General features: G+C 39.7%; 3 protein-coding genes across 4 annotated transcripts; 2 read left to right on the top strand and 1 right to left on the bottom strand.

Moving 5' to 3' along the window:
- Positions 1–489: 489 nt before the first annotated feature.
- Positions 490–2,917, bottom strand: tmem70 (transmembrane protein 70). The gene is made up of 3 exons (XM_046876533.1): positions 2,644–2,917; positions 1,536–1,635; positions 490–1,073 (listed from the first exon to the last, which is right to left on the bottom strand). Exons 1-3 carry the CDS (start codon positions 2,830–2,832, stop codon positions 631–633), a joined length of 732 nt encoding a protein of 243 aa, XP_046732489.1. The 5' UTR covers positions 2,833–2,917; the 3' UTR covers positions 490–630.
- A 124-nt stretch (positions 2,918–3,041) lies between these two features.
- On the top strand, positions 3,042–6,940 carry elocb (elongin C paralog b). Its single transcript, XM_046876537.1, has 4 exons — positions 3,042–3,189; positions 5,100–5,130; positions 5,412–5,555; positions 6,373–6,940. The coding sequence occupies exons 2-4, from the start codon at positions 5,127–5,129 to the stop codon at positions 6,561–6,563; spliced, it is 339 nt and encodes a 112-aa protein (XP_046732493.1). The 5' UTR covers positions 3,042–3,189; positions 5,100–5,126; the 3' UTR covers positions 6,564–6,940.
- Positions 6,941–7,076: 136 nt separating this feature from the next.
- On the top strand, positions 7,077–12,804 carry ube2wa (ubiquitin conjugating enzyme E2 Wa). Of its 2 annotated transcripts, XM_046876534.1 has the most exons (6): positions 7,077–9,691; positions 10,393–10,484; positions 10,554–10,656; positions 10,757–10,912; positions 11,391–11,466; positions 12,107–12,804. In XM_046876534.1, the coding sequence occupies exons 1-6, from the start codon at positions 9,572–9,574 to the stop codon at positions 12,118–12,120; spliced, it is 561 nt and encodes a 186-aa protein (XP_046732490.1). In that variant the 5' UTR covers positions 7,077–9,571; the 3' UTR covers positions 12,121–12,804. The 2 variants fall into 2 exon arrangements, with proteins under 2 accessions (XP_046732490.1, XP_046732492.1); XM_046876536.1 differs by lacking the exon at positions 12,107–12,804 and having other exon boundaries at positions 11,314–11,436.
- The last annotated feature ends 3,279 nt before the right edge of the window (positions 12,805–16,083 follow it).

Below are 16,083 nucleotides of genomic sequence, written 5' to 3'. Positions count from 1 at the left end.
AAAGAGGATTAGTTCACTGCTATGCTAGTTGGCAAAAAAAACAAAGAAAAAAGATTAATGTATATAAACCCAGATTTAATACATTTGCTGTGTTTTAAATATATATATAAAAAAAACTGTTTTATGTGTTTAATGTATATAAACCCATACTTTATAGGTTTGTGTGGGTCATTTTAAGTTTATATAGAATAAACCCATAAAATTGTGGGTTGAATGTATAAATAAAACTGGATTTCATGGGTTTAATGTATAATTTTTTATTTTTATTTTAGGGTTTTCATGCATTTAAACCCAAATTAAATGAATTAAATGTATATACATTATAATATTTATGTCACATTCCTGCATTTATTCACAGGTACCCTGGCGAGCTCATATAAAATAATCATATGATGTTTTAGAGGATTACAGAAGCTGTGTATAAGGTGTGTTTGGCTAATATAAAATAATCTGACAGCTCATAATCTTCACAAGTAAACCTCAGATGGCTTCAGGAAGATCCTTCTTTATTCAGAAGATGCTGTAAAATCTTAAAATCTTGATGATACTAATTCATTAGACATTTTCATTCCAGCACAAGTCTAGTCCGTTTGAAGAACTATAAAAATCAAGAAAGAAAAACAGGTAGTTTTAATTTTCAGGTTTATTTATATCATCTGGGTCGAAGGAGAACGGCCGGTCGTAGCCCATGAGGTGATTGTAGTCATGCGGGATGTGGAACATCTCCGGGTTTATGAGCAGCGACTTGTTCTTGGCATAGAAACTCGTAAACATGCGGCTCACGTCCGGGACTTTCACGTCGCTCTGGTGGAACACGGTCTTCTTCTCCACCAGCAGCGCGCTGTACGTCACGACCGTGTACATGTCCGTCTCTTGGTTGTGATACAAGCGCACCACGTAGCCTTTGGTGATGAGGTGAAGGAGGACCGGCGTCAGGAAGGTGAAGAAGCCGATAAAACCGCAGAACGCCACCTTCATGGCGAGGCTGCTCACGCCGATTCCTGTCTTCATCAGGACGAGCGGCATCACGCACAGACTGAACACGCTGCTGGAGTACGAGAAGAACTTCACGCCTGCAAACCAAACGCAAAACGTGCGCATATGAATTCTGCACACTTCTACACAATCATAATAAATCTAATATGGGGGTCAAAAGTTTGTGGACACCTGACCATTAGATTCCTGTGTGCTTCCTCATTTTTTTTATAAATATCCCAGGTTTGGGTCTCATAGTTCAATTAAAGGAAAGAAACATTTCATGCACATATAAAGACTCATTTTTAATTGCGCGCCTCAAATTGTGCCGAAGAACCACATATGATATATGGAAAGAAATACTCTGAAATTGAAAAACAATCTAATATACTCATAATAAAACACATTTACATTTATAAAACCTTCATCCAGAACGACTTACATTTATCTTATTCATACAACTGAGCAGCTATAGGGGTTAAGGGCCTTGCTCAGGGGCCCAGAAGTGGCAGTTTGGTGTGGTTGAGATTTAAAACCTGTTTTTAAAAAATTTAACATACCGAGCACGGCTCTGCCCAGATTTCCGGTGTAGATCAGATTTCCGTCCTCAGTGCTGCTCGGCTGGGAGGAATACCATCTTCCGTACACACTGGGTCTGATCTGAAAAATACAGAACATTGCACTGTATATATTCTTTTATATGAAACTTTGGGGTAGGATACTGCTGACACGTTTAATGCAGCACAAGTTTAATGTAATATAATATGAGTTGGTATTAAAACGTTTGGAGACTCGCTCCGTTTATAAGAAAGTACTTTATTGATCTACGTTCCCACACCGTCACCTTCAAAATAGTCCCCTTGTACAGCAGTACAGCGCCTTCAGCGGTCTTCTGGAACGTGTCCTGGAAGTCTTCCTGCCGGATCTCCACAACGGTGTCAAAACCTCAAGCTGGATCTTCATCTTCGAAAAAAGGGTGAAGTCTACAAGAGTCAAATCTGGCGAGTAGGAATGAGATTTGGATTTTTCTCCGACGATCATCATGCACGAGTTTCCGAATAGTTTTGACATTTTCGGGGGTCGAGCTCGTCAAAGGTTTTCCTGATCTCTCATCGTCTTCCAGTGATGTTCTTCCGCTCTTGAAGCACACGTGACACTCAAAACACCTCGAACGACTCATTGCAGCATCACCGTATATCACGTACGTACACGTCCGTCATGTCGAACGTCTCTGTGGCAGATTTGCGCAGTTTCATGCAGAATTGCACGTTTGCTCTTTGGTCTAAATCGCTGGGCATGATGAAGTCAGTGACGTGGGAATGAACATGAATCAGAACAGCACCAGTTACACCATTAGTCCACAATCTTTTTAATACCAACTCATATAATATAATATAATATAATTATAATATATAATATAATGTTTATGTAAATGCTGTTGGACTGATGTTTTATATTATACTGCAACATTCAGCGCGTGTGTGTGTATATATATATATATGATATGAATAAATCTAATAAATCTCTATTAATAACAACAACAACAGAACAAAGGACCTCCTGAAGGTGACCCCTGTGCATGCTGCATTCATTTTACGTGCATGCTTTTTAATATTGTATGAGATGTTAATGGAGATGTTTGAGGAGATGTTTGAGGAGATTGTGTACCTTGTGCATGTGAGATGAAGAACATGTCTTCTGGTGTGTCTGCAGGAGAAGCTGGTTGTTCCTCAGAGAAGATCTGCATGATGTCTGAGAGTCGCTCAGGAAATAAAGTCCTCCTCGGTGTATGTGTCTGAATATCTGTTTATTTCCTAAGATCCATTTAAACCTCGCCGTAGCGTGTAAAAGGAACATTTCCGGGAACCTTCAAGTCGCTCCTAATCTGCTCGGATTAAAGCACAGCCGCCATGACAGACCCGGAAGTGATTTAAAAGCACGGTATTTAGGAAATGTCATCATGTGTATATCAATAAAAAAAATATATAAAACGTACTAAACTACATATTCAGGGTTTTACAATTAATTCTATTTTATTTTTATTTATTTTATAAATAAGGCTATAAAACGTTTTAATTTGGAAAGTACTCAACGGAAGTTAATTATACCACGGAAGAAGAAGAAGGAGGAGGAGGAGGAAGCTTCCGGTTGAAGGAGACAGTTCGTGAGTTTGGTGTTTTCCCGGAACAGAAGGCAGAGTTTGTGTACATCGAGGTAAATATATGGTTTAATGTTGTTCTGTGTTTACTAATATTGTGTAATTTGGTGTAAAGATGAGAAAACAGACCCGAGTTCACTTCCATAGAGCCGCATGGATAACCGTGAGTCAGCTCTGTGCTCTGAGTGTTAGCTTTCAATGCTAACGCTAGCGAGGTGTGTTTAGTTCACAAAATATACATCGCGTGCGAAGAGCTGAGAATGAGAGAGGTGTGGAAGGAAGGGAGGGAGGAAGGAGGGATGGATAATGATAGATAGATAGATAGATAGATAGATAGATAGATAGATAGATAGATAGATAGATAGAGAGGGGATAGTGTAGGAAAGGATTCCCATTCAGGTGTATTTCCACGCTTCACCACTAGAGGCAGACATACAGTTTTCCCTCATGACAAGTTACCTCTGACATCACAGTGCACCTTCTCCATCAGGAGTATAAAAGACCAGAACACTGAGCAGCAAGAATCACACACGATCAATTCTAAACCCAGTAAATTCTGAGCGTTCTGAATCCTGTACAGTGTTTTTACTGACACGCTGGAGCGAGTACAATCTCTTGATCAGCGCACACCAGATAATAAAACTCCCTTACAATTGGTCCTTCGAGCTAGAGAGGAAACAGGTAGACAGATGGATAAAGGGAGAAATAGGAAAAAGACCATTTGAAAGCTAGAGAGAAAAAGAGAAAGCGGTGGATATGGAGAGTTTGAGACAGAGTTAGAAAGAGACAGACAGAAAGAGGGAGATAAAAAAAAATAGTTAGAAAGAGAAAGCGACTGTTAGATATAGAGAGAGAAAAAGTCAGAGAGACAGCTACTGTAGATGGGGAGAGAGAGGGATGGACACAAACAGATGGATGGGCAGATGGATAGAGAGAGAGGGAGATAAATGAATAGATAGAAAGAGAAAGCAACAGTTAAAGAGAGCGATAAAGTGAGATATAGATAGAAAGAAAGAAAGAAAGAAAGAAAGAAAGGGACAAATAGACAGCTACTGTAGATGGGGAGAGAGATACAGAGGGTGAGATGGACAAACAGATGGATAAGCAGATAGAGAGAGAGTTAGATAAATAAACGCATAAATGAATGAATAAATAAATGCATAATAAACAATGGATGAATGCAAGAAAAGAATAAAGAAAATAAATTGATAAAAATAAATGAAATGAGAGGAAAAGGAAGAGCAAAACAAGAAGGAAAAAGTTTTGTGAATAAATAAAAATCAGGATCAACAAGAATTCAAATTAAAGAATGTGACAAAAGGAAATTATTTGTGAAAAAGAAGGGAGAATAATGAGAGAGCGAGAAAGATGAAATGAAATACAAGGTGAAAGCCGGAGAAATGAGACACGGAGGGGATGAGAGTCAAAACCAAAAACAGTAGAAAGGGAAGAAGTGGTAAAAAAAAAACAAAAAACGATAGAAAGATGCAGAAATTGATCGGAACTGAAGTCTGCAGCTGAAACGGATCAGACTCTAACTTTTATACTGTACATTTATTATGAAGAAATAAACAAAAAAAAGAATAGTTTATAAAGACAGGAAAAGAGGAGTTGAAAAGGGAATCAATAATGAAGAGAAAGAGGGAAAAATAAAGAGAGTGGGGTGAATGCAGGGTTATTGTATTTTATTCTTTTTTTAATTTTTATTAAAATACCTGAAATTTACTTTTAGCAGCGAGGGGTCGATTTCAGTTTGGGGAAAATTGTAAATAATTTTTTTTTGTTTAATATTTTATTAATAGCAAAAATGAAATGATAAACTACCAGCGGGTTTGTGATTTCTGAGTTTTTACAGAATACATTTTTCTGCTTGTGGAGTTTTTTTTGTTTATTTATTTTTAAGAATGACTTGTGGTTGTTTTATTTTTCTTCTTACAGCTTTCTGTTTCTCGTTTGTGTTTTATAGAGAAAGAAACATCAACCGGAACAGAACATGGGTAAGAGATCGTCTGTGGCGTTTTCACTCATGCCGTCGCCGAAGACATGGTTTCTATAATAACGGCTCATTTCAAGAGTTTCCTAAACACGAGTGGGTTTGTAGGATTTACAACACGTAATTGCAGGGAAAAATAAAACTAAGGTCATGGCAAGGTCGGATTTCCAAACTTATTTTTTTCCCTGAAATCGCTTGTTTGAGGTTGGAAGAAAAGGCATGGTGGTGGTGGATGAAGATCACACCTGAAGGTGTGAGTGTAACACCGCTCTATTGTTTTTTCAGACTGTGAAGAGAAAACATACGGTGGCTGCGAAGGTCCAGACGCCATGTACGTCAAACTGATCTCCTCCGACGGTCACGAGTTCATCGTGAAGAGAGAACATGCGCTAACGTCAGGAACCATTAAAGCCATGCTGAGTGGCCCTGGTGAGTGTACACACACACACACACACACACACACACACACACACACACACACACACACACACACAGTGTTTCCTGTGTCTCACTTTTTAGGGACATTTATTATTATTTTTTAATTTTTCCCTGTAAGTCAAACTGATGAGCTTCTGCATCAGAAACATTTATTACAGTTATAATGATGAATTGTTATTGAACACTTTTTTTTATTATTATATAGTTTTCAGATATCTTTTAAATATATACTTAAAAAAAAAAAACGTTTGCAAACTTGTTTCCTCGACCTTCAGCTGAGATTCATCAATGATTCTTTATTTTTCATTTCAGTCATAGAATATTCATAATTCATCCATTTCATACAGATCACATTTCTTTTATTAATATTTTATAAATATTAAATAGCTTGAATTACATTTATATAATATGTAATGCAGGTATATTTATGCATAAAATATAGATTTTTTTTTCCTTTTTACAGAAATATATTTGTAATACATAAGTGACAAAATAATGTTATAAATACTTATAACATACGTACTCATTGTATATAAGTATGGAATATAATTACATGACATTTTGTTAGATGTGAGGGGGAAATATAGCAATATTTATATATATATAGCAAATAAAATCTGATATATATATATATATATATATATATATATATATATATATATATATATATATAATTATATATAATTTGCATGTAAGAAAATAATTATGTATTGTTTATTTATAATCTTTTTCTTGTTTTTGTGAAACCCTGTAAATAATATTTCCGACTCAAATTTCTTTCTCCTGCCCCCCCTCCCCTCCCCAACAGGTCAGTTTGCCGAAAACGAGACGAACGAAGTAAATTTCAGAGAGATTCCGTCCCACGTCCTCTCCAAAGTCTGCATGTATTTCACCTACAAAGTCCGATACACCAACAGTTCCACAGAAATCCCAGAGTTCCCCATCGCCCCGGAGATCGCCCTGGAACTGCTCATGGCTGCGAACTTCTTAGATTGTTAAACGTATCGCGTGCACGAACCCGTAAAGCAGATAGTCGTAAATTGACGTGTGGCAGGAGGACGTGTCGTGTGTCGTGTGATTTTTAAGTTAGATTTCTCAGTATTAGTTTTGTCCAAGCCACAGAATTCCATACAGAGCAGCATGCCATGTTTTCATGCTAATAAAATTCTGGGGGGAAAAAAAAAGAATCTATGAATAAAATAATTAACTTTATGAATAATTAGAAGATTTTATACAAACCCCACCCGAAAAGCCACTTCCAGGAATTTTCATCAAGCATTAATGACCATTAATGGTGGAGTCGTAGCTTACACGCTCTCAGTGGAAGATGAGCAAGTACATTTGAATAAACACACTGTATGTTCTGTATAATAACAGCTGAAATCTCACTGTATGAGCACTTTATTATGAACACCTGATTATTCCTACAATGATGATGCAGGTACAGATCAAGAGCCTCATTAACCAGAAGGTTGAAAGTGTCTTTTTATTACAGAATAACGTAGAGTTCATGCAGAACGGTGCAGAAAACAAAAAACAGTCCTGCACATGCAAACACCTTGTCGATGAGAAAGATCAACCAGTAACAGCCAGATTGGTTAGAGCTGACAGAACGACTACAGTAACTCGGATAGCACAGTGCTCGTTGCACCTTAAACCAGTTGGACTGCATCAGGAGATGATCGTGACTGGTTCCACGGGTTCCAGGAACAGAAAGCTGACCGGATTCCCAATGTTGAGGAACACAAATGATTGAAACTTGCGTTGTGTACACAGTTTAGGCTGGTGGGGTTGTGTTATGATCTGGGGAATTATTTCTAATTAGAGTTTTGTTGATGACCAGGTTCATCCTACCCTTCAGTTTACCATCTTCTAACCTTTAGCATGATATCGCAATGTAACACACAGCAAAAACGGTGGTTCGGATCATGAGCATGCACCTGAAACAATCAGGAATTGCGTGATGTGCTCATAATCTCAAGATCGAGCAGGAACGTGTCCAAATCACGTGTCGTGTTTCTGTGTGCTCAGTGACATTACTCATGAACATGCTGGAGATGTTTTTTGTTATTATTGTTTCATTAAATTGCATTAGATGGAGCTCATTCAGCAAAATACATTCTACTGTTGTCCATTACACTATTCTTGATTAATCTTGGATTGTGATTGGTCAGAAGGCGGGGATTAATCTCTGTAGTGCAGGATTAATAATATTCCAATCTCTAGCATATTTAAGATTTGCTGCTTCATGGAGGAGAGGGTGACCTTCTACACCGAGCTATTTAAATCTGTGAAAGGCAAACTAACGCTCAGGTGATCCAAGGTAATTTGACCCAGACATCCAAAGACGTCCTGTACATTTGTGTGCCTTCAACCTTGTCGTATCAGTTTGGGCAAGAACTAATGGGAAAATGTCAGGTGTCCCAATACTTTTGATCATGTAGTGTGTATTTATGTTTGATCACTGCTTTTTACAGACTTTTTTTGGCTGATGATAGATTAATAATGGAAAATAAAGAGATAATAGGATGCTCTATAGGTCCTTCTAAGAGTTAAATTCGGTTCCTTGAAGGTTCCTTGGATTGCTAAAGGTTCAGTGATTCGGCCATATATGAAGAGCAAATAGATTTCCAAGTATGCACCCAATCCTGCTCAAAAAGCCAATAAACGTGACATGATAAATGTGTCATTAAACAAAATGATGGACATAATTGAGGTTTTTATGGAAACGCCTTGTTACAAGCCTGAAAAGTACACTGTATTTAAATGCAGGTGATTGATTTAGCCTTCTACACACAGCTACAAAATCCTGCTCCATGTTCCATGGGTCTGTTGCTCCTTCAGGAATGGAGGAATGAACACTTCTTTTAGCAAAAATGTGCAAACTCATCAACCTGCTAATTCTCTGAGCTGGAGTTCAGCCAGTAAAAGCTGTGAGGTAAGAACCAGGAAGGCCAGAACAGTGCTGTAGGTCATGCAGTACTCTGCAGTTCTTCCTCCTCTATATATAACAAGGAGAACAAAATATGTGGGGTGTGTGTGTCTCAAACTTGTAACAGCTCATGACGGTCCATCCCATATGACCTTAAAACACCACTGTCCTCAAGTTCATATTTGGTCATGTGCTTGATTGATTGAGAGAAAGTGGTAGTTTGAGCGTGATCCCGGTTCTCTTCACAAGTCCCGGTGTATATGTAAAAGTTGATTTCCGACTCCAAAAGACTGTAGTAGTGGTTGCCAGGTCTTTGAGCTGCTGACTACATTTTCGGACCTGGAAGCGAACATATACACCGAGAAGGCATAACATTATGATCACCTGCCTAATATTGTGTTGGTCTCCTTTTGCTGCTAAAATGGTTCAGCATGAACGACTTCAGCAGTTTCAGCTACGGGAGCTCGTCTGTTGGATCAGAACCACACAGACCAGCCTTCGCTCCCCACGTGCATTAATGAGCCTCGGCCACCCACGACCCTGTCGCTGGTTCACCACTCTTTCTTCCTTGGAACACTTTTGACAGATTTTGACCACTGCACACCAGAAACAACCCACAAAAGCTGCAGGTTTGGAGATGCTCTGACCCAGGCGTAAGAATTTGTCCAATTTGCTCAAATCCTTATGCTTGCCCATTTTTCCTGATTCTAACACGTCATAATGTTCACTTGCTGCATAATGAATCCCACCCACTATCAGGTGCCATGATGAAGAGATAATCAGTGTTATTCACAGGCCTCAGGACCAATTCCACAGAGCTGCTATATCATAGGATCAGATGGGAATTCAGGCAAATTTAAGACCAATGTAAAAAAAAGTAAAGCAGCATATGTTGAAAATAACTTTAAACCCCCTGGCTGTGAAAAGTAATAAATAAATCGGGCAGATGCAAACTATGCATTATTTTTAGTTGCATGACCTTGTCTTTGACCTTTCAACTTTATCCATAGTGATGGAGAATCGCTGAACTCACGAAATCCACCCGGGCAGACTGGGATACAGATAGCCAATCAGAATGCAGGATTTAGCCATACTAGCCAATCATAGCTGGGAGGCGGGGCTTGTCAGAATGCGGATGTGGGGAGGAAAATACCGCGTCCGGAGCTCGGGGGAGTCCAAGATGGCGTCGATGCAGGTGAGCAGCACAACTATAGTAAACAAATCCGGTTCATTCACACGATTAGAAGGAGATTATGAGTGAAATCGCTATAAAATATCAGGACAGGATGAAGACATTATCCATCATGTCTTTGTCAAATCGTAATTTATATCTGGATTTTGAAAATCACGAATTTTGAACCACTTGCGTTTAGCTTGTCGGATATGTGTAGCCTGAGCATAGCATACATTCCCCTGTCTAAACCTTTTACTAATCAAATATTTACCACTTGTCAGCTCATTTATAAGGTTTTGTGTTGCATTAGCAATTATTCTATACTTTTTCTTGTTAATTTGAATCATTTAATTTACAGTAAATGTGAAACTCGAGATGTACATTAGTAATAAACATCACCTCTGTCTGATTTAACCGGTTTATTTTTATTAGCTAAAAATACAAATACAGCTGCAATACTAAGATTTATTGCCCCATACACATTATTATTATTAGTAGTAATAATAAGACAATTGTGTTGAAAAAAAAAAAATCCGAGCTTGTCGTATTCTTTTTTTACCCTGTAAACTAGTATTTTGCTAAGATCAACCCAAACAGGTCAGAAAGCAGACTTTTAAGAGCTGCTGTTTCAGGTTTCAGATCAGAAAATCCGAGTAAAAATCAGCCAGAATGTAGAAGGTGGGGTGTACAAACTTTTGCACTTTTTTTTTTTTTTTAAATAGAAAAGATTGCAGAAGGAACTGTTGGCGCTGCAGAATGATCCGCCGCCGGGGATGACGCTGAATGAACGAAGTGTTCAGAATACCATTACAGAGTAAGTACTCGTAGAAGAAGAAAAATATATTTATAGTCTCGTGAGGTCTCACTCGTGTCTTGTGTGTAGGTGGTTTATAGATATGGAAGGTGCCTCCGGAACCCTGTACGAGGGCGAGAAGTTCCAGCTCCTCTTCAAGTTCAGCAGCAGATACCCCTTCGACTCTCCTCAGGTGAACCCCAGGATCAGAGGTCACTCTTTTCTATCAGGTTCCTCCTTCATCCTGACTCTTCCTCCTTCTCTGTGTGTGTGTGTGTGTGTGTGTGATGCAGGTCATGTTCACCGGCGAGAACATCCCGGTACATCCGCACGTCTACAGCAATGGACACATCTGTCTGTCCATTTTAACAGAGGACTGGAGTCCAGCTCTGTCCGTCCAGTCCGTGTGTCTCAGCATCATCAGCATGCTCTCCAGCTGCAAAGAGAAGGTCAGTGTCACTGAACAGGGTGCTGAGCGTCATCACGGCGGCTCGTCCAACCGGCTCGACCTGCGTTTTCACCCGTACAAACCGGATTGGTCCGGAACGAGAAGAACTCACGGCTCGCGTTTTTTTTTTCTTTCTTCACATTTCGAAAGAATTCAGCAGTGCTTTAAAGTGACACTGCAGGAGATTAAGAAAACATTGCTCGTTTGCACCCCCTAGAGGTTGCTGATAGAGTCTGTTTTGGAGTTGTGTTTATTACATGCAAATTTAAAGAATCATCTGCTGGACTGATATCGTAGTCGCCATGGTTACCGAATAGTACATATGACCGAGTAACATTAGTGTCGATTTGGTTACCGCACTCTATGATGTGAGTAATATGTCGTTATTGTTATGTCACTCAGGGAAATAAACACATAGCCAGGAATAGCAGTGCAGTCTGATGCTGAGTGTTTTGTGTTGCTGTTCACTGTGTCTGCAGCGACGTCCTCCTGATAACTCCTTCTACGTACGAACGTGTAACAAAAACCCAAAGAAGACAAAGTGGTGGTATCACGGTGAGTGTTGAGCCGCAGACGCCTCGCACGTGACGCACGTTTACTTCCTGCTGGAACACTCAATGCCACCATTTTGTTTCTTTCTGCTCTCTCTATCCTTCATTCTTTAATTTTTCTCTCTCCCACTTTTCTTTATCTTTCTTTTCTTTATTTCTCCTCCTTGCTCTCTCTCTCTCTCTCTCTCTCTCTCTCTCTCTCTCTCTCTCTCTCTCTCCATCTCTTCCACCGGTCCATCTTTTCCTCTATCTTTCCTTTCTTTCTATCTCCTCTTTACCTCTTTCTCTTTATTTATTTTGCTTCCCTCACTCCCCATCTTTCTCTCTTTCTATTTCTTTCTATTATCTTTTCTCTCTCTCTCTCTCTCTCTCTTTCTTTCTTTTCCACCTCTCTCAATTATCTCAATTCCTCTCTCCATCTTTCTCTACTCTTACTCTTTGCCTCTTTTCTCCTTCTTCGCACCTTTCTCTTCCCATCACTCTCTCCTCCCTTTCCCTGCCTCCCCATGTCTTTCTTCCTCTCTCTCCCTCTCTCCTTTCCACCCATCTCTATCTTTTCCTATATCTTTTTTCATATTTTTTCCTCCCCTTCTCTCTTTCTCTCTCTCTCTCTCTCTCTCACATGCCTCTCCCCGCTGTTACAGATGACACGTGTTAGCAGTGCCTGGGCACGTGTTGGCGGACTCCAGGTTATTAACACGTTGTTGGACGGTAAACCTGCACTTTTTCGGATCTTCAGTCTCGGCTTTGGAGAAACGGCGTGTTGTGAGCGTTACACTTCAGCAGGCTGAAAACAATCCTGACCAAACTCCAGGAACGTGTAAAACTCCACACGTGAACTCCGAGCAGCAATGAAGACGTGCATTTAAAAACGGCGGAATTCGAATCGGATCTCTTTTTTTTATTTCTTTCCCACTGACGCGCCGGGACCGGTGCCGGTTCTGGGAAACGAGAAAGGTGGCGTTTTACTTCGTCCTTGCTGACGTGAGAAGCGAGCGCTAGGTGACGTTTATCTGGATGAAATATCTTTTCAAAATAAAACATTTTAGCGACGCACGAACCTCAACCTCCGATCTGCTACTACAGTAACTAAATATACTGTCAGATCATCGCCATGGCAACAAAAGGGTCACGCTCACACCTTGTTGGTTCCTCGTTTTTAGTTTGGATTCGTACATGGCGTTTGTGAATAAGCTCCGCCCCCAGGACCGGCATCGTCACGCAGCGTCAGTGGATAAGCGGCGTTTTAAAAAAAAAACCCTTTTCAGATTGACGTTTTTGCTCAATAATTATTTCAGCATGTTGAAGATCATAAACTTATAATTAACATTTTCCTGCTCAATCAGCCGAGAGTTTATGGTGTCTTGGGTTTGTGTTTGTGTGTGTGTGTGTGTGTGTGTGTGTGTGTGTGTGTGTGTGTGTGTGTGTGTGTGTGTGTATTTATTTATTTATTTATTTATTTCCATATTGAAATAATGACTCCGCCCCATTTAAGCCCCGCCTCCATCTGTTTTAAAGGTACATATAGAACTGAAAGTGATGCAGATGCTCAGCTCGAGTGCAGAACTTACACGTAAACTTCCCCTGAAACACGTGACGAAGCTTTTCTGACGTTTGTGACGTGTCTAGGGTTTCGATGCATTCAAAGTGATCACCGGGACTTTGAGGGTGATGGAGGCGTTGTGTGAAATCCTGTGCTTTTGACGTTGATCTGATTTGAGGTGTGAGGTGGACGCGATAAAAGACTCACGTGGCACTGCATTAAAGAGTAAATATGAAGCGAGGGATGAATTTCGCTCCACCGCCGTCAGCACGTTTTCGTACGGCGTTGTGAGTCATGAAGAGAAGCTTTAAACCTCCTGAATGTAGAGCAACATGCTCATGAAAGACGTTTAGATCCGAACATTAGACCTGTAATAAATCTTACGCACAGATTTGCTGAAACAGTTTTGACTTGTATGTTGTTCAGGGTGGATTTTTTTTTTCCTTTAAAAAGTCAAACGTAGGCAGCAAACAGAAAACTGGGCAGAACTCAGAACTCTGTAGGAACTGGACAAGAACTTAAGTAACACGTTGCCTTATTGCTGCTGCTAAAGACTGCAGGACTCGTATCTGAGCTCAGTGCCACTTATAAACACTCCTCCTTATTCTCCCTCTTCATGGCATTTTAAAGAAGATCCGTCACGTTTGTTCAGGTGAGATGAACAGAACGTGTGCTCCGTCAGGTCACGTACGTGCACGCAGGGTTTTTCACGCCACAGGTTCCTGAAAGCGACAGATTTATTTCTTTAGATTTTATTTCCACCGGTAGTTTAAACAAAGGACGGGATTGTATCAGAGCGTGTGCACGTGTGTGTGTGTGTGTGTGTGTGTGTGTGCACATGTGCGTGTGCGTGTGCACGCGTGTGTGCACGTGTGTGTGAGTGAGACTTCAGGATGATTTTTTTGGGCTCGGGTTTTATGGTTTAATAACTTTTTAATCGGTTAACGTGTGATGGATTTGTTGTTGTTGTTTTTTTTGTTTGTTGTCATTTAACATTGTTTAAAAGAAAATGAAGAAAATAAAATATATTTTATTGAATGATTTGAGGCTTTGAGTTTTTATTCTTATTCATGCGACAGCCAGAAATATTTGGACACCTGACTTTTTCCAGGCATATATACATATGTCTCTGATTGTTCACAAAGTCAGAGACACAATTGTATAAAACATCTTCGGATGCCGGAGCATGAAAACGTTCTTTGACTTATGAGACCCAAAACCTGTTCCAGAATGACGGATGAAGATCTGCTTTACGTGGATTCGAGTGAAAGATCTCCTGCTATAAAGCTCCTATTAAACACATTTGGGATGAATGTGAACGCTGACTGCACCCTGGGGCTCCTCACCTTCTCACCTACATCACTACCTGACTTTACTAACATCATTGTAGCTCAACGAATCTCCTCAAAATCTAGTGGAACATCTTTCCAGAAGAGTGGAGCAAACTGGGACTAAAGGTGGAATTGGATGCATTAAAAAGAAGCACATACCAATCTTATGATAAGGTGTCCACAAACCTTTGGCCATTATTGTTAGTTATGAATGTTATATGTGCATGTAACATTTATTATTGTTAGCGTTATTACCGCTGGTTCCACTAGAGGGCAGCATCACTCCACATTTGTTTGATTCCTAAGCAGATAATTTACCATTTACATTTTACTAATTAATGTTTTAGATTATTTTAAGATAATATAATAGTGTATGTATGTGTGTATATACTATTTTTTACACATTTTTGTTTTTATTTCATCTTTCTTTTGCTTGGTTCCAATGAGCCGCAGTCCAGAAGGAACTGCATGGTGTTGAAGTACGGAATGAGAGCCATGTTGGTTCAGGATTCCTTTTAGTTTCCAGAAGCTTCCCTGCTCCATTATAACCCCATTATAAAACTTCCACCTCCATGTGTGAGTGTGAGGGTGATGGAGTCTGCTCACATCTTCTCTCCTGCTCTCGATGTTACAAAAGTTCTGTTAGAGAAACCGACAAAAATGTCTGGTTTGGACTCCACAGAACTTTCATCCACTCATCCACTGTCCAATTCTTTTACTTGTGTAAAGGAACATGTGTGTCTCAAACAGCATGAAAGACTTTCCACACTTTTCACATTTAACGTTTTATAGGTTTCAGGTTGACGTTTAGCAGAAGATGGAAACACTTTCTTAGATTTTCGTGATAAAAGGCAGCAAACAAATTTAAATATAGATTTGTTTGATCTTTAATAAAATCTGAGCAGTTAGAAAAACGCAGGTAGCCGAATTCTTCTGGCCTCCTCGTGTAGATGTTTATCCATAAACCTTTGGAACCTTTTGGCCTGAGAAGATGCTGAAAAGGTTCCAGATTTAAAGAAGAAAACATCTCTCAGAGAGAACGATTTGTGGGGGATTTGATGTTTCCACCTTTATTAAATGAGTTGATTTTGAAGGTTCCTTTATCTGTAGCTAAAAATAACTCGCTGCAGCAGCGTAATGTTTTATCCTGGATGTGTGAGTATGTGTGTGTGTGTGTGTGTGTGTGTGTGTGTGTGTGTGTGTGTGTCAAAGGAAGACGAATAATAAAAAAAGTTCAGCTAAGTGCATAAAGTAACTCCAGCTGAAACGTGTTCCTCAGAAATGACTTTCCATTCCATGATTTTCATGTGAAGTGAGTGGGAGAGAAAAACAGTTCTATTGAGAAGTTTCTCCAAATTCCACATTCTTTACAGGAACACACATCATCTGTTTATTTAATACACACAATTTATCAATGCATTTGTAGACAAAAGTTTGGGACGCCTGATTTTTCCAGTCATATGTGACGTTTTTGGCTGCTGCATGAAACTTCACTTGAACTGGAAGACCCAAACCTGTTCCAGCATGACAATGCTCCTGTGCACAAATCCAACTCCGTGAAAATCTGCTTCACATGGGTTCACATGGGTTGGAAGTAGAAGATCTCCTGCTATAGAGCTCCAACCCTTTTGAGTGTGATGAGTGGGAACACTGACTGCACCCCAGGAGAACCTTCTCACCTTCTTACCTTCTCACCTTCTCACCTACATCAGTACCTGACTTTACTAACACCATTATAGCTGAATGA

Source organism: Silurus meridionalis, chromosome 20 (genome assembly GCF_014805685.1).
Source record: "Silurus meridionalis isolate SWU-2019-XX chromosome 20, ASM1480568v1, whole genome shotgun sequence".
In the NCBI taxonomy this organism is placed as follows: Eukaryota; Metazoa; Chordata; class Actinopteri; order Siluriformes; family Siluridae; genus Silurus; species Silurus meridionalis.
Note: the sequence above shows the minus strand (reverse complement) of the source record. Positions and strands in the feature narration are given on the sequence as shown.

What these genes read in the sequence shown, in the direction of transcription:
- tmem70 (XM_046876533.1), bottom strand. Translation starts at nt 2,832, where the DNA reads ATGTTCCTTTTACACGCTACGGCGAGGTTTAAATGGATCTTAGGAAAT. An exon ending in CTTCATCTCACATGCACAAG is followed by an intron (nt 1,636 to 2,643) that starts GTACACAATCTC and finishes TGTATTTTTCAG; the next exon opens with ATCAGACCCAGTGTGTACGG. An exon ending in TCTGGGCAGAGCCGTGCTCG is followed by an intron (nt 1,074 to 1,535) that starts GTATGTTAAATT and finishes TTTGGTTTGCAG; the next exon opens with GCGTGAAGTTCTTCTCGTAC.
- ube2wa (XM_046876534.1), top strand. Translation starts at nt 9,572, where the DNA reads ATGCAGGATTTAGCCATACTAGCCAATCATAGCTGGGAGGCGGGGCTT. An exon ending in GTTCAGAATACCATTACAGA is followed by an intron (nt 10,485 to 10,553) that starts GTAAGTACTCGT and finishes TCTTGTGTGTAG; the next exon opens with GTGGTTTATAGATATGGAAG. An exon ending in ACCCCTTCGACTCTCCTCAG is followed by an intron (nt 10,657 to 10,756) that starts GTGAACCCCAGG and finishes TGTGTGATGCAG; the next exon opens with GTCATGTTCACCGGCGAGAA.
- elocb (XM_046876537.1), top strand. An exon ending in AGCCATGCTGAGTGGCCCTG is followed by an intron (nt 5,556 to 6,372) that starts GTGAGTGTACAC and finishes CCTCCCCAACAG; the next exon opens with GTCAGTTTGCCGAAAACGAG.